Raw genomic sequence first — 19,849 nt, forward strand, 5'->3', positions numbered from 1 at the left:
GGACGCCGCCGTATCCCTGTAGACTGTGTCATTGAAAAGTGAAGTGAAGTGCATGGCAGCGCCTGCATGTGAGGAAACATGGAATGTGGTGCGTCAGGCTGTGAGAACCTCATCAAGTTAATTGCGGTATCAGGTTTTTTTTTATATATATAAAATAGCTTTTTTTGTAAAGGAGGAAATCTGTCTGTGTGTCTGACTGCGCTTCAGTCGCGGGTAGATGGGTTTTCCGTCATGGTGAAGGTGTTTTTTCCCGCACGGATACTGAAAATGACAACGTGTGGCGGACTCAGTGAAAACATGGGCTAGACCTGGGGTATTCTGACTTCCTTCCCAGCCGTATTTGTTCCCGTTTTTCCTATGTGCATGTGCCTGGTTGCTGGTCGAGTGCGTGTCCTCGACAGTGAATCAGTGCGTCTCGGAATGAGCGCTCGTTTGTGCCTTTTTTCGTGCGTCCTTTCTGTCCGTTAACAACCCATCCCTCCTAACAGAGTATCGAGTGTCCTTGTCTTTCATCCTCGGATGAATGTTCCCCAGTCTGACACCTTAGCGCCCAAAACATCTCTTACATAATGATATATGATGAAAGGGGCAAAGACTGGGAAGGCAGCCTGGACATATAGGCTACACGGACAGGACACGGACGGCCAATGAGCGTCGAGCGCTCTTATCTACAATAGACCGGGAATCCGGTGCCAATATGACCGGTGTCGGAGCGTTAAGGGCGACTGTGGAGCGGAGAGGGAGGGCCTCGGGCGGAGAGCAGCGTTTCAAGGACGAGGAAGGAGGACTGGCAGAGAAACATCTGTAAGGACAAACAAGACTCTTTAAGAAAAGAGGAAAAGTGAAGCTGCAGGCGTCACAGTGATAGGGGGGGGGGGGATATTTTTGTCTGGATGGGGCTTTTTCCAAGGGCACTGAGGTAAGAATGGCCACATCCGCGGAAAGAGGGCGGAAGACTCCGGGAGAATGACTGGAGACACGCTGCACTTTTCTGTCGCTTCTTCAATTTAACATTCAGAGCCTCATTGACTTTCTCATCTATGTAACCTAGACAGGTCGACAGTACTGAATAGTTATTCTGAGGGGTGGGGGTCACAGGTTATATTGATCCTCCTCTCACACTCCTCCCCTTCCCTGAGTTGGGATGGATGGGGTGGCTGGAGGTGTGGGTACCCCTAGTAGCGCCGGGGGGTCCGGGGGTGACAGCCTGCCCAGGCGTAATGGAGGGGACTCGAAGAGGCGCAGTAAGGGCAGTTTGCCCTCTCCCGGCTACAGGCTGTCCCAGGCCTCGCTGGAGGGAGAAAGGGGCTCCTTTGGGGCAGATAGCACATCCTCAGGTGGACGCGGGCGTCGCCTCTCCATCATGAGCGCCTCCACCAGGGACGGCCTGCCCTTCCGTACAGCAGGCACTCCAACTACCCCGATTCCCTTGCCGCCTCCTCCGTCCTCCTCTTCTGGCACAGCCCATCCTCCTCCGCGATCAGTAGGCTTCGCCTCCCGTGCAGCCCTGGCCTCTACGTCCTCCACTGGGACCGGAGTCATGGTGGTGGCCACCGGTGCAGAGACCACCACAACCACAGCATGCAACACCAATGCAGCAGGAACCCCTGAGATGATGGGTCAGTCTAGCCTGGGTGGGTTTGGCATGGGATTGGACGGGGAAGACTACAGCAACTCCAACCAGAGCACCTTCATCCAGAGACAGTTTGGAGCCATGCTTCAGCCTGGGGTCAACAAGTTCAGTCTGCGCATGTTTGGATCGCACAAAGCTGTGGAACAGGAGCAGGAAAGACTGAAATCAGCAGGAGCGTGGATCATCCACCCCTACAGTGACTTCAGGTATGGAGCCCTCCCCCACACACACACACACACACACACACACACACACACACACACACACACACACACACACACACACACACACACACACACACACCCTCCACAGCAGCTGGTCACTCTGATGTTGGTTTGTGAATTAAATGCCACTTGTAGCATTTTCAATACAGATTATGTTTTTTTCTGAGAAATGTGGATCAAAGCAAGTTGAATTCATGCTCATTTTTACAGAGCACACTTGAAGTATAATGATGGACAATTAACTAGAGAGAGAAAGAGAGAGGAAAAGGAAAACAGATCATGCATTAAGCAACCTCTTCACTTGTTAACAGGGGAAATGGGGAGGAGGACAACTGGGAAAGGAGAAAGAAATGCAGGAGGCTAAATATATATTCCCAGGGCACGGCAGTAGTGCATAGTAAATTACGTCAGGGTTAGAGGAGAAGATGAAGCTTAAAGTGGGGTTGTACAACAAAGACACAGCTACAGGTGCTCATGGAAAGAGCAGCGATCAGGGGCTAAGGTCTCCAAGATAGACAGAACGCTACAATGGCTGGTCTCCATTTCTAAGAGGAATATTTTATTATAGTAGCCTGTTGTTTCCTGGAAATAATCTTTCACAGATATAGACAAAAGGTGCACGTCCCTTTCCAAGTAACTTAGGTAAAAAGTTCAGTATGTTTTCATGTAAAGGTGGCTTAACCAAGCACAGCGCTCCCTGTTGGTGGCGGATTAGGATTTTTCTGCCACCTGAGCTGAATAGTTAGTACAGGAATGGGTAAGCCGGGTTTGGTTACTCATTCCTAACGGGTTGTGAAAGATAAGTGCCCCTCCCTGAAACTGCTGGAGGTTTCTTCCTGTTAAAAGGGAGATTTCCTTCCCATTGTCTCCAAGTGCTTGCTCATAGGGGGTCGTCCGATTGTTGGGGATTTCTCTGTATTATTGTAGGGTCTTTACTTTACAATAGTGTTGTGATTTATACATCTCCCTCCCCCTCTCTCTCTCTCTCTCTCTCTCTCTCTCTCTCTCTCTCTCTCTCTCTCATATTGCACATGTTAAATATGCGTTATTATTTATGAGTTAATAGGCCAGGTATTCACAGAAAATCGCTCTCCATAATTGCATGTGCCTAAGATGTGCAGATGGACAGCAAAGGGAGAGGCAGCATTCATAATCTCCAGACAGACTGCAGCAACAATGGATGACTTGATCCCCAAGGCTCCTGGCCCACTTTTGTCTCATCAACCACACACAGGCACACACTGACTGTGTCATTTTGAATTGTCTGTCAATGTAATGATCGCTCACACGTGCTTCTTATGGGGCTGCTCGCAGGTAATGTGATGTAGGTAGTCAGCGAGGAAGGCGAGGCAGGATCGACAAAGAGTGTTGTGAATGAGTTTGTGTTTCATTGAATCTCAGCCTGTCCTGCATTAATTGATGTTCAACCAAGACATCTGATGAGTTAAATAGTCCTAATTAGCCCGTTGCAGAATTGCAATTGAATTTTAGTCAATTATGTATGGAATTCTAAATTATGCAAGTTGAGTATGCATTATGCATTATTCAGTCATCTAACTTTTCCGTTAAGTACCTGAAGAGGAACTTTGCAAGGCCGAGGCGCGAGAGACAAGAAGACAGATTACCTTCAGAGCTGCTTTATGTGTTTTGGCCCTTGCAGCCACTAGAATGTGTGGCAGCGCTTGTGCTCGTACATTTGGTCTGTCTTTACTGAGTCTGCCGATAAGCTCCCACACCTTTCACCTCATTAAGAAAAGATGTGTTGTTGCTGCACCTATAAGAATACATAATGAGGGGCAGAAGAGGTGAAGAAAATACACATTGTGGCATGAGAAGCATACAAAGTGAGAGATGAAGGGTGAGGAGAGTTAGAAATAGAAGCAGAGTGAATTCATGTTGAATCAGTGATGCTGCTGATACATGTAGAGTTGTCCTTGTTTGTCTGTATGTGCCGGACTGGATGATGGGTGGAAACTTGCAAGGAGCTGACATCTGGCCAACCGCAAGCAGGGAACCAATCACAGGCAACACAGGAGACACTTGGCCTCAATTACAGTAGATTTGGTTTTTTGGTATGACAACAGCTGAGCAGGTAGATACAGGTCGGTTACCCTCCACCACCTGTTCGTGTTCAAAATGGAATACTGATGAGGTTACAGAGAGCAGCTTTGATTGCATTTGCAATTCCTGTGTGTGTATAAGCATGTGTGAGTGCAGTTCACAAGTGCACACTATATGCATTTATACCCGAATGAACCGCACAGTGCACAGCTCGCGGTGTTTCACCAGGTGGAAAATCAGAAACCAGGTCGTGTCAGGTATTTATTCTGAGTTTTAGTTTGGCTGTCACATCTTCTTGTCTGTTTGGGTCTTCCCTTCTTCATTCAGGTTTGAATCAGCTGTCACATCCCCATGGAAACAGTAGGCTGTAGTACATAGAAGCAGAGTAATGTGCAGTGTACATGGACAGTGTCACCTAGTATTTTACTCAGCAAACTAAAACAATGCATATGATCCACATTTTAATCTGTGAAACCTGTATGATAGATACAAGATTGCAAGAATAAATAGATTTTCTTAAGTTAAAGATGAGAAATACATAATTCCCTGAAGGGTAATGTACTATATTGAGCAGTAGGAGTAAGTACTCAGTAAGTACTTAAACAAAAGCAAGTCCATTGGAAGAAAAGGCCAAACATTTTATCTTTTAAATCCCGTTTAAAAACTCACTTATTCAACATAGTTTTTCCATCTAGTTAGTGTCCCTTTTTTATATTTGGTTCAATTTTTATTTATGTACTTTATCTTTTAGCTATATCTGTTCTTAGTAACTTTGTTCTTATATTCTTTCTATTGCCATATAATTAGTGCCCTCAACCTGATGACATATGTGGTACTTTGTTAATAGTCTTTTATTTAATCATGTCTTAATTTTCCTGTTTTTATTGTAAAGCACTTTGGTGTACCGCTGGTCTTTTAAACGTGCTATACAAATAAAGTTGTATTGTATTGTATTGTAACATAAATTTTACTCTTTCATTGCATGAAAGGAATAAGAAAAAAGAAACTGACTTGATGTAAGAGGAATATTTCTTCAGGTGAATTGCTAACAAGTCACCATCTAACATTTCAGATTGTGAGCTGTTAGCTGGTACTGTACAGACATTTAAAAACAAGGAAATAAACAAATAATAAAATAGATTAGATTAGATAGCTCAAGGAGCAAATGCACATTAAAATATATTCAAGTACCTCAAAATACTAGAGGTCAGAGGACAATGGCCAGCCTGGTTTGAGCTGATAGGAAGGCAACAGTAACTCAAATAACCACTTGTTACAAGCAAGATATGCAAACAAGCATCTCTGAATGCACAGCATGTTGAACCTTGAAGCAGATGGACTACAGCAGATCAGGAACACACTGGGTGCCACTCCTGTCAGCTAAGAACAGGAAACTCAGACTGTACATCAGAAGGTTGTAAAAATGTTTTCTGGTCTGATGAGTCTCAATTTCTGCTCAGACATTCAGATTGTAGGGCCAGAATTTGGCATAAACAACATGAAAACATGGATCCATCTTGCCTTGTATGGTCCAGGATGGTGGCGGTGTGATAGTTGTGGCACAGTTTGAGTCGCGTTGTACCAGCTGAGCATCATTTAAGCACTCCTTAGTTTTGTTCGTGACCATGCCCAACCCTTTATGATCACATTGTACTCATCTCCTTCCAGCAGGATAATGCGCGGTACCACAAAGTTGAAATCACTTCAAACTGCTTTCTTATAAATGAAGATTAGTTCACTGTACTTAAATGTCCTCCACAGTCACCAGATTCCATTTCCAATACAAGCACCTTTGGGATGTGGTGGAACAGGAGATTTATTCATGAATGTTCAGCCAACAAATCTGCAGCATGTGTGATGCTGTCATGCCAACATGGAGCAAAATCTCTGAGGAATGTTTCCAGCACCCTGTTAAATCTATGCTTCAAAGAATTAAAGCAGTTCTGGAGGCAAAATGGGGTCCAATCTAATACTAGGAAGGTGTACCTAATAAATTGTACACTGTATATGTACTAGCATTTTCCACCTATAATACAGCGCTGACACAAACAATATTTTCCATAATCTGTAAATTAGATGTGGAAATCAGAGCATAATCTTCAATATGATAAAATCACAATATGTTGCCTACAATAACAGTAATGTCACAATATATTTATGCTGTGATACTCTATATATCATGTGGTAACACAATCATCTATGACACATAGCAATATTTTAATAGGAAGAAAATCTCAGCGGGTAAAATATTGGAATTATATATGAATTCACTCAGCCATGGTGTTTGTGTGTTTTATCACTATAACTTAATTTCAGTAACCTGTCAGAGTTAATTAGCTGTCTGATTTGTTCCCCACCCCCGCTCCCCGTGACTTTCTTCTTTGCTGCAAATTCTGTGTCACCACAAGGAGTCATGAGCTAGTGACTGTAGTAAGTTAAATTTACTGAGGAGTCAGTTTCAGAGAGCCTACATATTTTAATTTAAATATAGATATAATATTGATGTAGATGTCAACAAATGCATCGCAAGAGGAGGAACAATCATTTTACCGTGTCCGTGGAATGTTTTTCCAAGCAGTTAATCAATAATCAGTGGTTGGATAATCAATTAGTCACTGGTTGAGGATTATTTTATGCTGATCAGTTAGTCACTTCAGTAGAGACATTATTAAGTATCTAATATGGTTAAAATGGCAAAAGCAAAGTCCACACGTCAATGTTAAATTAATTGTTTTAAAAGTAACCTCTCTAAGGTTTTCCATGGGAGCCTCGTTAGGTACAGGATTATGGTTCATATTGTTTACGGGGTCCTGACAGGCATAATGTAATTTACAGACATGTTCCCACAGTCAGAGTTAACAAGGCAAGTTCTCCAAGTCAGGAGTAAATCGCCTTCACTGCTACGACAACTGCAAGAGCGACCATGTTGCTGTAAATAATCCCCGCGTGTTTGTTGCCAGTGATTATGAAGCAATACATCTGTCAGTGTAAGTGACAAAGTCAGACAGAAGAGTGTGTGGGGCCGAGCGATGACTCATGCATGCTTAATATTCATCAGTCTAGTGGTAGCATCACACCATGAAGTTCTGTTACTAAATTGGTGCTCCATAGCAATCGACCGCAGAGCTTGAGTGTACTTTGTCTAAAAAAAGAGACACTGTGTGTGTAAATGAGCGAGACGGAGACAGCGTGAGGATGCAAGAATAAGCAAGTCATTGATAACGCGTTGGCTAAAGGGCTTAGCAGAAACGAGAGAGAGAGATGACACGAATCATCTCCCGATGATTGGATCGGCTCTTCTGTCATACTTTAATCACTTTCAGCATCCAAATGACATGAGTGATCGCCTGATTTTTTTTCCGAGACGGCTACATCACGGAGTCCTCCAGCATGACATTCAGATTGATGAGGCCTCCCAAGGTTACTGATCGTTTGCCTCCCTCTGTTCTTCACTGTCTTCCTCCTTTTCTCAAATCACTTCTTCTTTTTTTTATTAGTATGAAGCACAGGTGCTTTATCTTGCCAAAGCAAAGGATGAAGCTGTCTTGAGGGAAACATTCATATCTACTACAGCCTGACTTATATTACCAGGAGGACTGCACTTGTTATTGTCCTGGCTCACGGATGTGAATAAGCACAGATTATTTAAAAAAACAAAAACACACACTTTCTGCTCTCAAACATGTACAAACACCTGTTTGAACACATTTGTAGCTTTATGAAAGTTTTTAAAATCTTACAGAAATCTTAGTAGAAATGTGAATTTTAAAAGGTCGGGGTGGTTATCAGGTAGGAGAGAGCTGGCCAGTTGCATTTTAAGAAGTGGCCTTCAGTTTGCAAGTTGGAGAACTGAATATTACAAGTTGGGCCCTGCTTTTCACAGAGAAGCCTCTCCTGCTTTCACTGAAGTTTTATCAGAATGGTGGCAAATTTCTTGCAGTAACGTCTCCCGTAGGCACTTGCATCTGCCCCTCCAACTTTGGGACCACCAATGTTGTATAACTGTGCCAGTAGCAGCTTTCTTTTTTTAATCTGGTGGAAATGCATTTAACAAGTTTTAGAAAATCCAATGGCACCAAGTCGGTGGGAAGGCTTTAAGAACGTGATACCCATCTTGCCCTCAGGTGCTTCAACTTTGACCAATCTTGTTTTGATGTGTCTCTTTGAACTTATGGAAATGTAAGACTGAATCAGAGTTGTGCCCCTTTGAATCTGATTTTTCAGGATTATATGTTTAGGATGGGAATGTAAAAATGGACAGATGCTTGGCTCTGCCTTTTGCAATGTGGAGGAACACAAGAGGAAGACATGGCGCCCTGATTCAGCCAAACAACATTTTTAAATGAATATGCAGGAAACGTAGCATTATCCACATCAAGTGCAGGATACAGTCTTTTTCTTTTTTTTTTTTAACAGTAGGAATTTTGACTCATCACAGCAGAAGAAGCATGCTCTAGGCTCTCTCTCATCTTCCTGTACACAAATCACATATAACATTATGACCACCTGGATAATATTGTGTTGGTCCCCTTTTTGCAGCCAGAGAAGCCCAGACCCATCCTAGCAGAACACTGCCTCTGCTGGACTTCTTCCCATAGTACTTCCTAATGCCATATATTAAAGCACATGCACCATGTAAAAGAAGACGTCATTCATCAGAAGAGGCCTCCTTCTTCCATTGCTGTGTTCCAGTTCTGATGCTGTCATGCCCATTGTTGGCTCTTTCAGTGGTGGATCGGAGTCAGCACGGACACCCTGACCCTGGTCTGTGGCTATTCAGCCCTATACCCAACAAATTCTGACATCTTTCTATCAGTCGGCATCAACTTTTCAGCTCGTATGTTGGATCCAACCACGCTGCCCAGCGTTTACGCCCCTGCATCAGTAAAACTTGGTTCACCACTGCTCCTTCCTTGGACCACTGCATACCAGGAACACCCCATCCATTTTTGTCTCTGTTACGCCCCAGTCTAGGGGTACAGGAACGCAACATAAGTTTGAAAAGATTGCCCCGCCCTGGTCCCCAAAACCATACACAGAGGGAAAACCAATTTCTTAGTGAATGGTGGTTTATTTTTCTACACTGCAAAATGAAGCTCTGGGGTGAACAAAGGCCAAAATAACAAACAAAACAAGCTAATTCAGGAGGAGGTGCTATCTAAAACCCTATGTGAAATCAAAAATCAAACAAAAGACAAGCGCTACACCTAACTCCCTAACTGAGATAAACAGGAGAAAACAGTGCAAGGAAAAACAATAAGGCAGCTCACCCCTTCTGCTCCAGTGCTATTTACAATGAAAACTAATGTACACACTATATACAGAACTGAGAAAGTCACAAAAGTCATGGGTTTTGGAAGCCAGGGTCAGGTCTGCTGCTGCTGTCAGTGGCTGCCCCAGGACAACTGCTGGTGATGGATTTTGAATGCGACCACATGATCAGCAGACCAATCGGCAGCCGTCAGCTCATCCAATCCAGGGCCTGCAAAGACTTAAAGACACAGACAAAGAAACAGCCACCAAAATAGATTATGGCCAGGGCCATAACAGTCTCATCGTTTGGCTCTTGTCAAACTCACTCAAATCCTTACACTTACCCATTTTTCCTGCTTCCAACACATCAATTTTGAGGACAAAATATACACTTGCTCCCTGATATATCCCACCCACTAACAGGTGCCATGATGAAGAGATAATCAGTGTTATTCACTTCACCTGCCGGTGGTCAAAATGTTATGCGTGATTGGTATACTTCACCACACTGTCATTTCACAAAGAGCTTATAAGCAGGTTCACTCTTGAAAAGTGACAAAGTGACACATGCAGATTTCAGTCACAGTGAATACTAATCCTGTTCAGTTTTGAGTATTCTGTTAATGCTTATCATTTGAGCTGCTCACAGGTGACAAAACCGTGGTGTCTCTGTTTGTAAAATCATGTTAATATAGATTTCAGTAATACTGACTTATGCTAAACATACATATAGATGAAGCTTATATTGGTCCCAGTAAAGAAAAAAGAAAGATTTCGCTTACATTAATATTTAATATTTCTGTTTTTGCTTTGCGAGATGCTGCTAAACCTCTTTTACCACAACATGAAAGTCTTTTTTCTGTTTTTGCAAGGTATTTTTAGCATTTGCACTGTATGAGTTATGCCATTTTATCATCTTTTTACTAAAATCTTGCCAATAATTAAAGTGTAATATTTGGGTCATGAGCATGTGAGTCAGCATATTCAACTGGTTAAGATACTGCCAAAGTGTGCAAAGCTGTCTTCAATCCAAACAGCAGCTTGAGATGTTTTTGCCTTTATTTTAAATTCTATTTGTGCTATTTGGCAAACCTTTTAAAACAACAAGACAATATAAGAAAACAAGAAACGAAGATGGAGAGACCAGAGGTAAATAAAGAGTCCATCGTTATCTTTTTAGATTCTACTGGGATCTTTTGATGTTACTGCTGATGATGGGAAACCTAATCATCCTGCCAGTGGGCATCACGTTCTTTCGAGACGAGAACACTCCTTCATGGATCATCTTTAACGTGGTCTCGGACACTCTCTTCATGGTCGATTTGGTCCTTAACTTCAGGACCGGCATCGTCAAGGAAGACAACACTGAGATATTACTCGACCCGAGGTTAGAAGGAGCATTTATGTGCATGTGTGTGTGTATTGTCTGGAATATCAGTGCAGCAGGACCAATGCCATAAATTTAAATTTGCTCTTCTGGCCATCTGCTGGGTTTGTGTTCAAACAAATTAATGTGTGAGATGTGAAAAGGTGATGTGAGGCCAGTGGCAGAGCTTTGTTCAAATCCCACTATGTTCCTGTTGAATATTTATGAGGAAGGTTTCATGCCAAGCAAATGTTGAACTCTCTTCCACGAGACTAGACTGCCTAATGAGGAATGACACTGGTCTTCCATCTCACTCTAACGTCAGGGCGATTCGCCAGAAATACCTGAAGAGCTGGTTCCTCGTGGACTTTGTGTCATCCATCCCGGTGGATTACATCTTCCTAATGGTGGACAGTCTGGACTCAGAGGTCTACAGGACGGCCAGGGCACTGCGGATAGTCCGCTTCACCAAAATCCTGAGCCTGCTTCGGCTCCTGCGCCTGTCCAGGCTCATCCGCTACATCCACCAGTGGGAGGAGGTGAGAAGCACAAACTCAGATATTTGTGGAAAAGATTTAATATTTAAGGCATGACTCATCAGAAGCCCCTTTTGTATGAAACAACATGCTTGGAGGGCAGAGGCACCCCCGTTTTGGATGTGTTGCTGATCAAGAGGCTTTTAGGGATAAAAAAAATCTAAAACCCCATTTGCTCTCTTTAACCGCACTTATTTTTACATCCTCTTCTTTCTCAGATCTTCCATATGACCTATGACCTTGCCAGTGCTATGGTAAGGATAGTAAATCTAATTGGCATGATGCTGCTGCTGTGCCACTGGGATGGCTGTCTCCAGTTTTTGGTCCCCATGCTGCAGGACTTCCCTCCTGACTGCTGGGTTTCTAAGAACGTGATGGTGGTGAGTCTCTGTGTTATTTTTAATATGTTTCAGTGAACGACTTTATTGTCAGGCCAACAGACGCAGGATGTGACGTTCAGGCTGAGCTGAATGAATCACACAAAACCCTATCTGGATTGTTTGAACAGCGTGCGCAATATTTGTTTGAGATTGAAGCAAACCGCTGCTTCTGAAAAGACTCACTGTTTATCAGATTTGCCATGCTTTGCCCCTTATCTGTGTTAACTGGCTCATGCAGCAACATGTCCAGTTGAAATAAGATTGACTGTAATTAAAAACCTCCGAGAGATCAGGTGTAGGTGTGAATGAGCTCAATCTGTGGAAGGCCTGGGGACCTGCTGGAGATTTTGCATGAAAGCATACAGACTCAGATATTCAACTGACTCATGTCTTGCAGTTGCCCGTGTGATGGTTGCTAAGCAGACTGATGCTGGGATTTTCCCCAGAGAAGGTCCCCTTGTCCAATGGACCATTAACGTCTTAGTATAATTGGACTCATACACAAAAACACACACACGCACACATAGAGGCGGCTCATTTTATTGTCCCTCTTTAGAACATTTATTTAATAATGCAAGATGACGGCCCTTTTATTGTTTTATATGTAGCGCAGCTGCTCGATTTTATGATTTTGGTCAGCACACTGGCTTTCGGCACTTAAATTGCTCTCCTGCAATATGTTATGATCTCAGCTGTATTTTCTAAAATGGTTTGGCTGAGCCACTCAGAGGGGAAAACACTCCCGTAACCCGACTAAAATAAGAACAGTTCAAGGCTCCAGCGTCTCTGTAATTAACGCTTGAAACTTGTTTTATTCCTCTGTCACCCTTCCTCTCTTCCTCTCCCGCTCACAGAACGACACATGGGGTGTGCAGTACTCCTATGCTCTGTTCAAAGCCATGAGCCACATGTTGTGTATCGGCTACGGTGCCCAGGCTCCCGAGGGGATGACTGACGTGTGGCTCACCATGCTCAGTATGATTGTAGGCGCCACCTGCTATGCCATGTTCATCGGCCACGCCACCGCTCTGATCCAGTCACTAGACTCATCGCGGCGACAGTATCAGGAAAAGGTGAAATATGACGCTTGTTTATGAGTGTCGTATGACTGTGGGTGCTTCTGACTATGTAGATCTACAAGCCATCCAGGTGGGTCCGTTCTAGCCTGCAGCCTTTAGGTTGACTCTCCTTGTTCAGACTTTAAACTTTGTTCAATTTTTTTGTCTGGGGTTTCAATTACTATTATAAGCAGTATGCTGGTTTTAATTAATGCTGAAGTACTTGAATGCTGATGCTAAGATTCACAATTTAAAATGAAACAAAAAAAATACTCCAAATTCTTAAATTTGAGCCCCAAACCAACAAATCTTTGCATGAAGCCAGTGCAAGGGGAAGCATAGATCACTGTGAGAAAAATGTGTGGAAAAAACAAGTTTGTGATTTATGTTGGAAAAAAAAAAACAAAGAGTTTGCTAAAGTTATCACAGTGACCTTTGTTTTACTAGAAATCAAAATAGGCCCTTTTTAGTGTTAATGATTAATACAAACTGTGGGAGGCATGAACTTTTTTAGCTCCTAAAGAGGACCCTGCCAGAAAAAGTCAGATAACCACGGGAGTAGTGTTTTTCAATTTGGGGGTGAACCTAGCAAAGGGGTCAAGAGATAAACTAGAGTTCAAAAAAAGGGGAAAAACATTTCAACATATTTCTAACACCTGGAAGTACGCTCTAGTGAGATAAAGTATTTAAGAAGTTGGTGTCTGAAATCACTGAAGTTCTTCTGCATAATAAATATAGGCATATAATGAATTAGGGTAATTCACATTGTACAGTTAAAAACAATATTATACCCACAGTGTTGAAGAGATCGTAACTTCCCACTGGAGCTGTGAGTCAACATTCGTAGATTTGAAATTATACCTCACAATGGCTGTGCAAAGTGATGATAGTTTACTATCTAACATATATACATCTCAGTGTCTGAGTATCTATTGAGGCACTGACCCACACACAACAACACAAACATATCAAACTGAGGTCACATTTCAAGGTTGATTCTGAGATAAAATTTCTAAAGAATGTATTTCCACAGTCTGCGCGTACTCTTCTCTTAAAGTGAATGTGTTTGTGCCTTCGTTATTGCAGTACAAGCAGGTGGAGCAGTACATGTCGTTCCATAAGCTCCCGGCAGATGTTCGGCAAAAGATCCATGAGTACTACGAGCACCGCTTCCAGGGAAAAATGTTCGATGAAGAGAACATCCTGGGAGAACTTAGTGAGCCGCTAAAAGAGGTGATAAACTCACAAACACCCACACCATCACACATACATGCCCTAGATGCTGTGTTCATGCCTGCAGCAGATCTCTGACTAGCACTCCCTCCTCTCTTTATCCCTTCTTCCTCTTTGCTTAGGAGATAGTCAGCTTTAACTGCCGCAGCCTGGTTGCTAACATGCCGCTGTTCGCCAACGCTGATCCCAACTTTGTGACCGCCGTACTTACCAAGCTCCGCTTTGAAGTGTTTCAGCCATCAGACTTCATCATCCGTGAGGGCACAGTTGGACGTAAGATGTACTTTATCCAGCACGGACGCGTCAGCGTGCTGACCCGTGGCAACAAGGAGACCAAGCTGAGTGATGGGTCTTACTTTGGAGGTGAGGATGTTTTGGTGTCTCGTTAAACAAGAAGGAGAAGGTTTTGGAGGAGCAGAAGCAGAAGATAGCAGTAGTTTTTTCTGTGGTTTGTTTTGCAGAACTACTGTATATACTGCAATTTCCCTGTTATACTGATAAAACTGTCCTCTAATTGTCAGAGATCTGCTTATTGACTCGAGGACGGAGGACAGCCAGTGTCCGAGCAGACACATATTGCCGTTTGTACTCTCTCAGTGTGGACAGCTTCAATGAGGTTCTGGAGGAACACCCGATGATGCGACGTGCCTTTGAAACTGTTGCAGCTGACCGACTGGACCGTATTGGTAACTTGTGGTTTTTGAATTGCTACATACATTTGTTTTTTCAATACTGACAATACCAAATACTTGCAGATATCACAGGCCCTTTGTTAGGATTGTTCAAGCCGCCAAAAGATCAGGAGTCCTCTTTGAATACAAGCTGTAAGAATTAAAAGTAAAAATAATTCAGGATTAGAAATCTTTGTAATGTAAAAAAAACAGGAAAACGCTTGAGGCTAAAACTCCAGCTACGTGACAGCTTTACCTACTTTAAAAGATATCATTCCTTTAGGCATTCCGTTTTGTCAAGCCCAGTATCTCAGGTTACAAAGACATGTTGAAGATTTTATTTCACATTTGCGCTTTCTTTTTCTCCTCTACAGGCAGGAAGAACTCCATGCTCACGCGGAAGTCGTCCCAGGGCGGTTCTCTTGGTGGCAGCATGGGTCGTGGTGGAGGCCGAGGTGGGGGGGGTCTAGGAGGTGGTGGTATGACAGCAGGAGGTCTGGGTTCCTGTGACAGCATGCTGGTGCAGCAGATTGTTAAACACGACAGCATGCCAGCCATGCAGGATGCCATCGCAGCCGCTGCTGCCGCTGGAAGAAGTGGCACGGTGTCTCCTCGGCCACGCCCCGTCATCTGGGCGCCGCTGGTCCATGCTCCGCTGCAGACTGCGGCTGCAACAAGTAATGTAGCCATTGCCCTCATGCACCAACAGCAACAGCAACAGCAGCAGCTTCAGCAGCTGCAGCAGCAGCAGCACGCTCTTGGAGGAGCTTTTTACCTGCCCTCCCCTCTCATCTCCCCCTCTCCCTCCTCCTCTTTCCCTCTTTCTTCTCCTCGTGCTCCTGTGTTGCAGCCCCTTCGCCCCTCTGTGAGCTCTCTCATTGGGATGATGGCGATGGGAGGAATAGGTGGCTTGTCGCCAAGAGGATTTCCTGTCTCCCCCTCAACCATGGGCCCTCCTGGTGGGGTGACATCGCCTCCTGTTGCTAAAACTCCACCCACTTCAGCCTCCTCTGTCCCAACTTCTGTCCAACAAGGAAGGAATCTCCATTACAGCCTCCGACTTCAGGCAGATCATCCCTCAGCGATTTCTGGATCTCTTGGAGCCCCAACAGGAGGAGGAGGAGGACCAGCTGCACCTCCCCACAAAACACCAGCCACCAATCCGCCTGCCTCCAGTGGCCCATCAGATGGCAACACTTTGCTTACAGCTCAGCAAGGGGCAAAAGAGGCTCTGTTACGTCATGGAGGAAACACTTCACAGGGTCTCCCAGCACTGGGTAGACTCACCCAGGAAGCCAGGCTGCTCTCAGCCTCACAGCCCACCCTGCCTCATCGCTCTTGGGCTGCAGTGCAGCCTCACCCTCCTCTCCATCGGAAGGCCTCTGGCGGTAATTTGCTAGCAGCTCCGTTTCTGGCAGGGCAATTAGCCAGGGGAAGCAGTGCAGGCCTGCTGACCTCTAATCCTTCAGTACAGCTGGTGACAAATATGCCATTTAATGCACAAACACAAGCACAGGGCACAGTTCCTGTCCAGCCCACTATAGCACAGACTGTAAAGACACAGTCTGCAGCTCACACTGCCTCTGCTGCCACAGCTGCACACATGCCTTCTACATCGTCTGTGCCAGCATCTTCCTCTCCTCCAAAGCATACCCCGCTGTCCTCTGCCACCCCTTCCCCTGCACCCACTCCTTCATCTCCTACACCTATTCTTTGCCAGACTCCTCGACCGAAACCAATCCCAATGACCCCTTCCCGCTCCTCCTCTCCTCCTCTCTGCTCCACCCCTCCATCGGCAGGAACAAGCCCACTGTCGCTCTCTTCAATTCCTCGTCCCAAACCGATTCCTACACCCTCCTCCCGCTCGTCCTCTCCCTCTCCATCTTCCACACCACCTCCATCCTCTGTTTCTACCCCTGTTCCACTACCTCAGCCTTACGGGACCAGATCCTCACTCACATCCTCTTCTCCCCCTTCCTCTTTGGTTTCATCTTCTCCGCCCCACCCCCAGAGCCCAAGAGCGAAGGCATCCAACACACCACCATCTGCTTCTCCATTGTCGGGTGCCAGCCCTGTCTTGACTCCAGTCCCTTCTCCCACTCAAACAACCCGCACCCGAACATCTACCCCCTCCCAAACGCCTACTCAAGCCAGCACACCGGGTACCCCTACCCAGACCTTCACCCCAACACCTTCCTCATCTCCCATCCCTCTTACATCGGTCCCCTCCCTGAGTAAATGCCACAGTCCAACACCTTGTCTCCAGGCCTCAGTCTCCAGCTCAGCAAGAGTCCCCACTTCAAGCCAGATTCCTAAACAGGTCTCACCTCTCACCCCAACCCAAACTTCAACTCTGTCCCAAACACCTGCTAGCACTAACGCTCCAACTAAAGTAACTTTTTCAGTTCATCCTGTAAAGCAAACATCTCCTGTCCCAACTCCAAGCTCCACTGCCAAAGAAATCACATCCACAGCCTCCTGCTCAACAATTTTATGCTCCACAAAGTCCCCCTCTCTTTCTACCCCCTCCAGCACCACCACCACCACCAGCACCTCTCCTTGTGTTCAGCCGGCCTCTTCTAACCCCCCAAAACAAATACCAAGCACCATGGCTGCCCCTACCCAGTCCTCAAAACTCAATACACGTTCCACCCCTGTCCAGACCACACAAGCATCCACCACTGCACCCACCCAGTCGGCACACGCAGACTCCCCTGCCAAATCCACCTCTCCTAAAGGTGGACAAAAAGACCCTCAGCTGTCACCGGGCAGAAAAGACTCAGAGGGACTACGACACAAACTGCCCGCCAACATGTAAAACATAAAAAAATTTAAAAATTTTAAAAAAGATGAGGAGGAAAACCTCATAAAATGTTGGCCTTTGTGTTGTGGTGGGTGCCTGAATAGCAGAGCCATGGATATGCAGAGTTGTGTCAGAGTTGGCACCAGACAAGCCGTGATCTCACGAGGACAGATACATGTTTGCATTCACTCTAGGATGTGATTGTCTTAGAACATCAGGTGTTCACGTGACTCACAGCCAAGCCATCGATCAAGGATCCAGGAGAAAGACTTTAGGGGTCCTCAGCGGGGTTGATAAGGCGGAGTCTAAAAAAAACATCCAAATGTATACATACATATCTGTGTTAGTGATTGTTGGAGCAAGCTGGGGAGCTGAAGTGGAAATATGCTGCAGTGTATCTACACAATAAAACGGGAAGGAAACAACGTCTGGGAGTCTGGAAAAAAAATTAAAAGCTAATGAAAAAAAAGCAATACTTGTGACGCATTTTTCTCACTAATTAAACAGGAAATTTCCTTGACAATAATAATGAATGTGGGAAGATATTAATTGTTTTCCTGTTTGAAGGAAAGTCACGATGACAAGATGCAGGCAATAGAGCAGATACTTCCTTGTTTCCAGCTCCAACTCCCTCTTGCCTCCCATTCTTCACCAAAGTGTAATATTTTCTCATCAGAATAATAATAATTATACTGATATAGCGTTTAAAAAGCACTGTAAAGTCAATATTCATATGAATTTGAAAAATTAGGAGCAGTCCACTTGTAGTTTTGTTGTCCCAGGTGCGTGGTGTTTAGTTTTTGAACAATACAAACCTTTTAAATCTACATGTTCGCTTTGACAGCTTCTGTAAATTGTATTTTTTTTCTTCTCTGTGTGTGCGTGTGTGCGTGCGTGTGTGTGACACACAATACTGCTCTGCTGTGCATTGTGGTTCACTTGATTTCTTTCTTTCTCCACCCGTCTCCCTGTACTGTAAATATGTGCCTCTCTGTGGGTCTGTTGTGTGCTTCCTCACTCCTCGGTCTCTTTGTCTTTCATCTCGTGTCTGTCTAGCTGCCTTTCATCTGATTTCACAGCTCTGGTCGCTAACTGTTTCTTTGACGCTCACAGACTCACTCCCTTTCTCTCAGTTTGCCCGACACTTTGCTCTCTGCTGCCGTCAGCCTCATGTTCAATTAGCGGTTTCCTTCTTCTGTCGCCCTATGACACTGTTTCAGCACAGTTTCCAGTGATGTTTGATGTTTTCTGTGGGTAGCAACAAGGCATTTCTGTCTTAATCCCTGATACCATGTTGCCTAGATGATATATTTAAGGACCAAATGTTTTATTTTTTATTTATCACAGCTTTAGCTTTTGGAAAGAAAAGACGGCTAATAGTGCTGCCAAACTGATGATCATAAGTGTGACACTGAGGGTGATGATTTTCTGCTTGTGATGATGATGATGCTGACATGATGATGATGATGGTGTATAGCTGGATGTAAGAATAAAGTGGATTTAGGTATCATCTTGTGAGTTGTGAGCTTATTGTGTGTGTGTGTGTGTGTGTGTGTGTGTGTGTGTGTGTGTGTGTGTGTGTGTGTGTGTGTGTGTGTGTGTGTGTGTGTGTGTGTGTGTGTGTGTGACATTTGGACCATTTAAGCAGGACTTTTACATTCATAACTAAAAACTGTTATGAACTATAGTTATAGTGGTTCTGCCAGAGGTTTTTTCCTGTTAAAAGGGGGTTCTTCCTTCCCACTGTTGCCAAAGCGTTTACTCATATAAGGATATATGATGGTTTTCTCTGTTTTCTTTGTATTATTGTAGTCTTGATTTGTTGTTGTGATTTGGCACATTAGAAATTAAATTGAACTGAACTGAATTGGGTTTCACAAAAAAGCTTTACACTGTTAAAAGTGAACTCTCCACAGTAATAATTGTTGTTTTGTTGTTTAATCATGCTCAGAGCTGTGACTGAGCAAACACTCCCACGCAAAAAGATTGTCTCACAGATTTTCCATATTTTCTTTTTTTTAACCGAACACTTCAATTATACTTTGCATTGTGTTTTTTTTTCATCAAAAAGGTGTAAATGCTGTTGTAAAGCTTTTACCACACTCCCAGAAAGACAGTTTACAGGAAAGCAGCAGCATAATTTGCATAAATCATGGAATTTAAAACTCAAATTGACTTGTAGTTGACTTGTTCTTTGTAACTGTAGATTGAAAATGTCCCACCAATTTAAAAAAAAAAAAAAAAAAAGTATTATGTCATTTTCATTAGAAATAGGTTTTGATTCTTAGTACAAAAAAAAAAAAAAACTAAAAAAAACAAACCAAAACAAAAACCTCAAGTTATTACTGTTTTATGTGAAATATGAATCATGGTATGTGTTTCAGCCCTACTGAGAAATATGGATTTTTTTGGTAGATCTAGACATGGTCATTCTTTGAAATGCAACAGATACCACATAGAAAAGAAAAACAATAACATAGGCTTGTTTAGGTTTTATCGGACACATCTGACAAGAAAATCCTTGTAGCTAATATGAAGGTAGAATCATATGTGCCGTTTAGTTAGAAAAAACTAACCAGTATTTTGGGGCAAGAAACTCACAAGTTTTTTTTGTTTTGTTTTGTTTTGTTT

At 43.9% G+C, this 19,849-nt stretch overlaps 1 protein-coding gene across 4 annotated transcripts; it reads left to right on the forward strand.

Annotated features, from left to right (window-relative positions):
• The first annotated feature begins 983 nt into the window (after positions 1-983).
• On the forward strand, positions 984-17,855 carry LOC146659171 (uncharacterized). 4 transcript variants are annotated; one of them, XM_085421833.1, is made up of 10 exons: positions 984-1,839; positions 10,352-10,558; positions 10,863-11,076; positions 11,292-11,453; positions 12,308-12,526; positions 13,598-13,744; positions 13,867-14,107; positions 14,266-14,430; positions 14,790-16,976; positions 17,088-17,855. In XM_085421833.1, exons 1-10 carry the CDS (start codon positions 1,145-1,147, stop codon positions 17,231-17,233), a joined length of 4,383 nt encoding a protein of 1,460 aa, XP_085277959.1. In that variant the 5' UTR covers positions 984-1,144; the 3' UTR covers positions 17,234-17,855. The 4 variants fall into 4 exon arrangements, with proteins under 4 accessions (XP_085277959.1, XP_085277961.1, XP_085277960.1 ...); XM_085421835.1 differs by having other exon boundaries at positions 14,790-16,846; positions 17,078-17,855; XM_085421834.1 differs by having other exon boundaries at positions 14,790-16,547; positions 16,755-17,855.
• Positions 17,856-19,849: the final 1,994 nt, after the last annotated feature.

This window comes from Rhamphochromis longiceps, linkage group LG11 (genome assembly GCF_057381845.1).
Source record: "Rhamphochromis longiceps isolate RC_006_pf linkage group LG11, R_longiceps_female_GT1.1, whole genome shotgun sequence".
Taxonomy (NCBI): Eukaryota; Metazoa; Chordata; class Actinopteri; order Cichliformes; family Cichlidae; genus Rhamphochromis; species Rhamphochromis longiceps.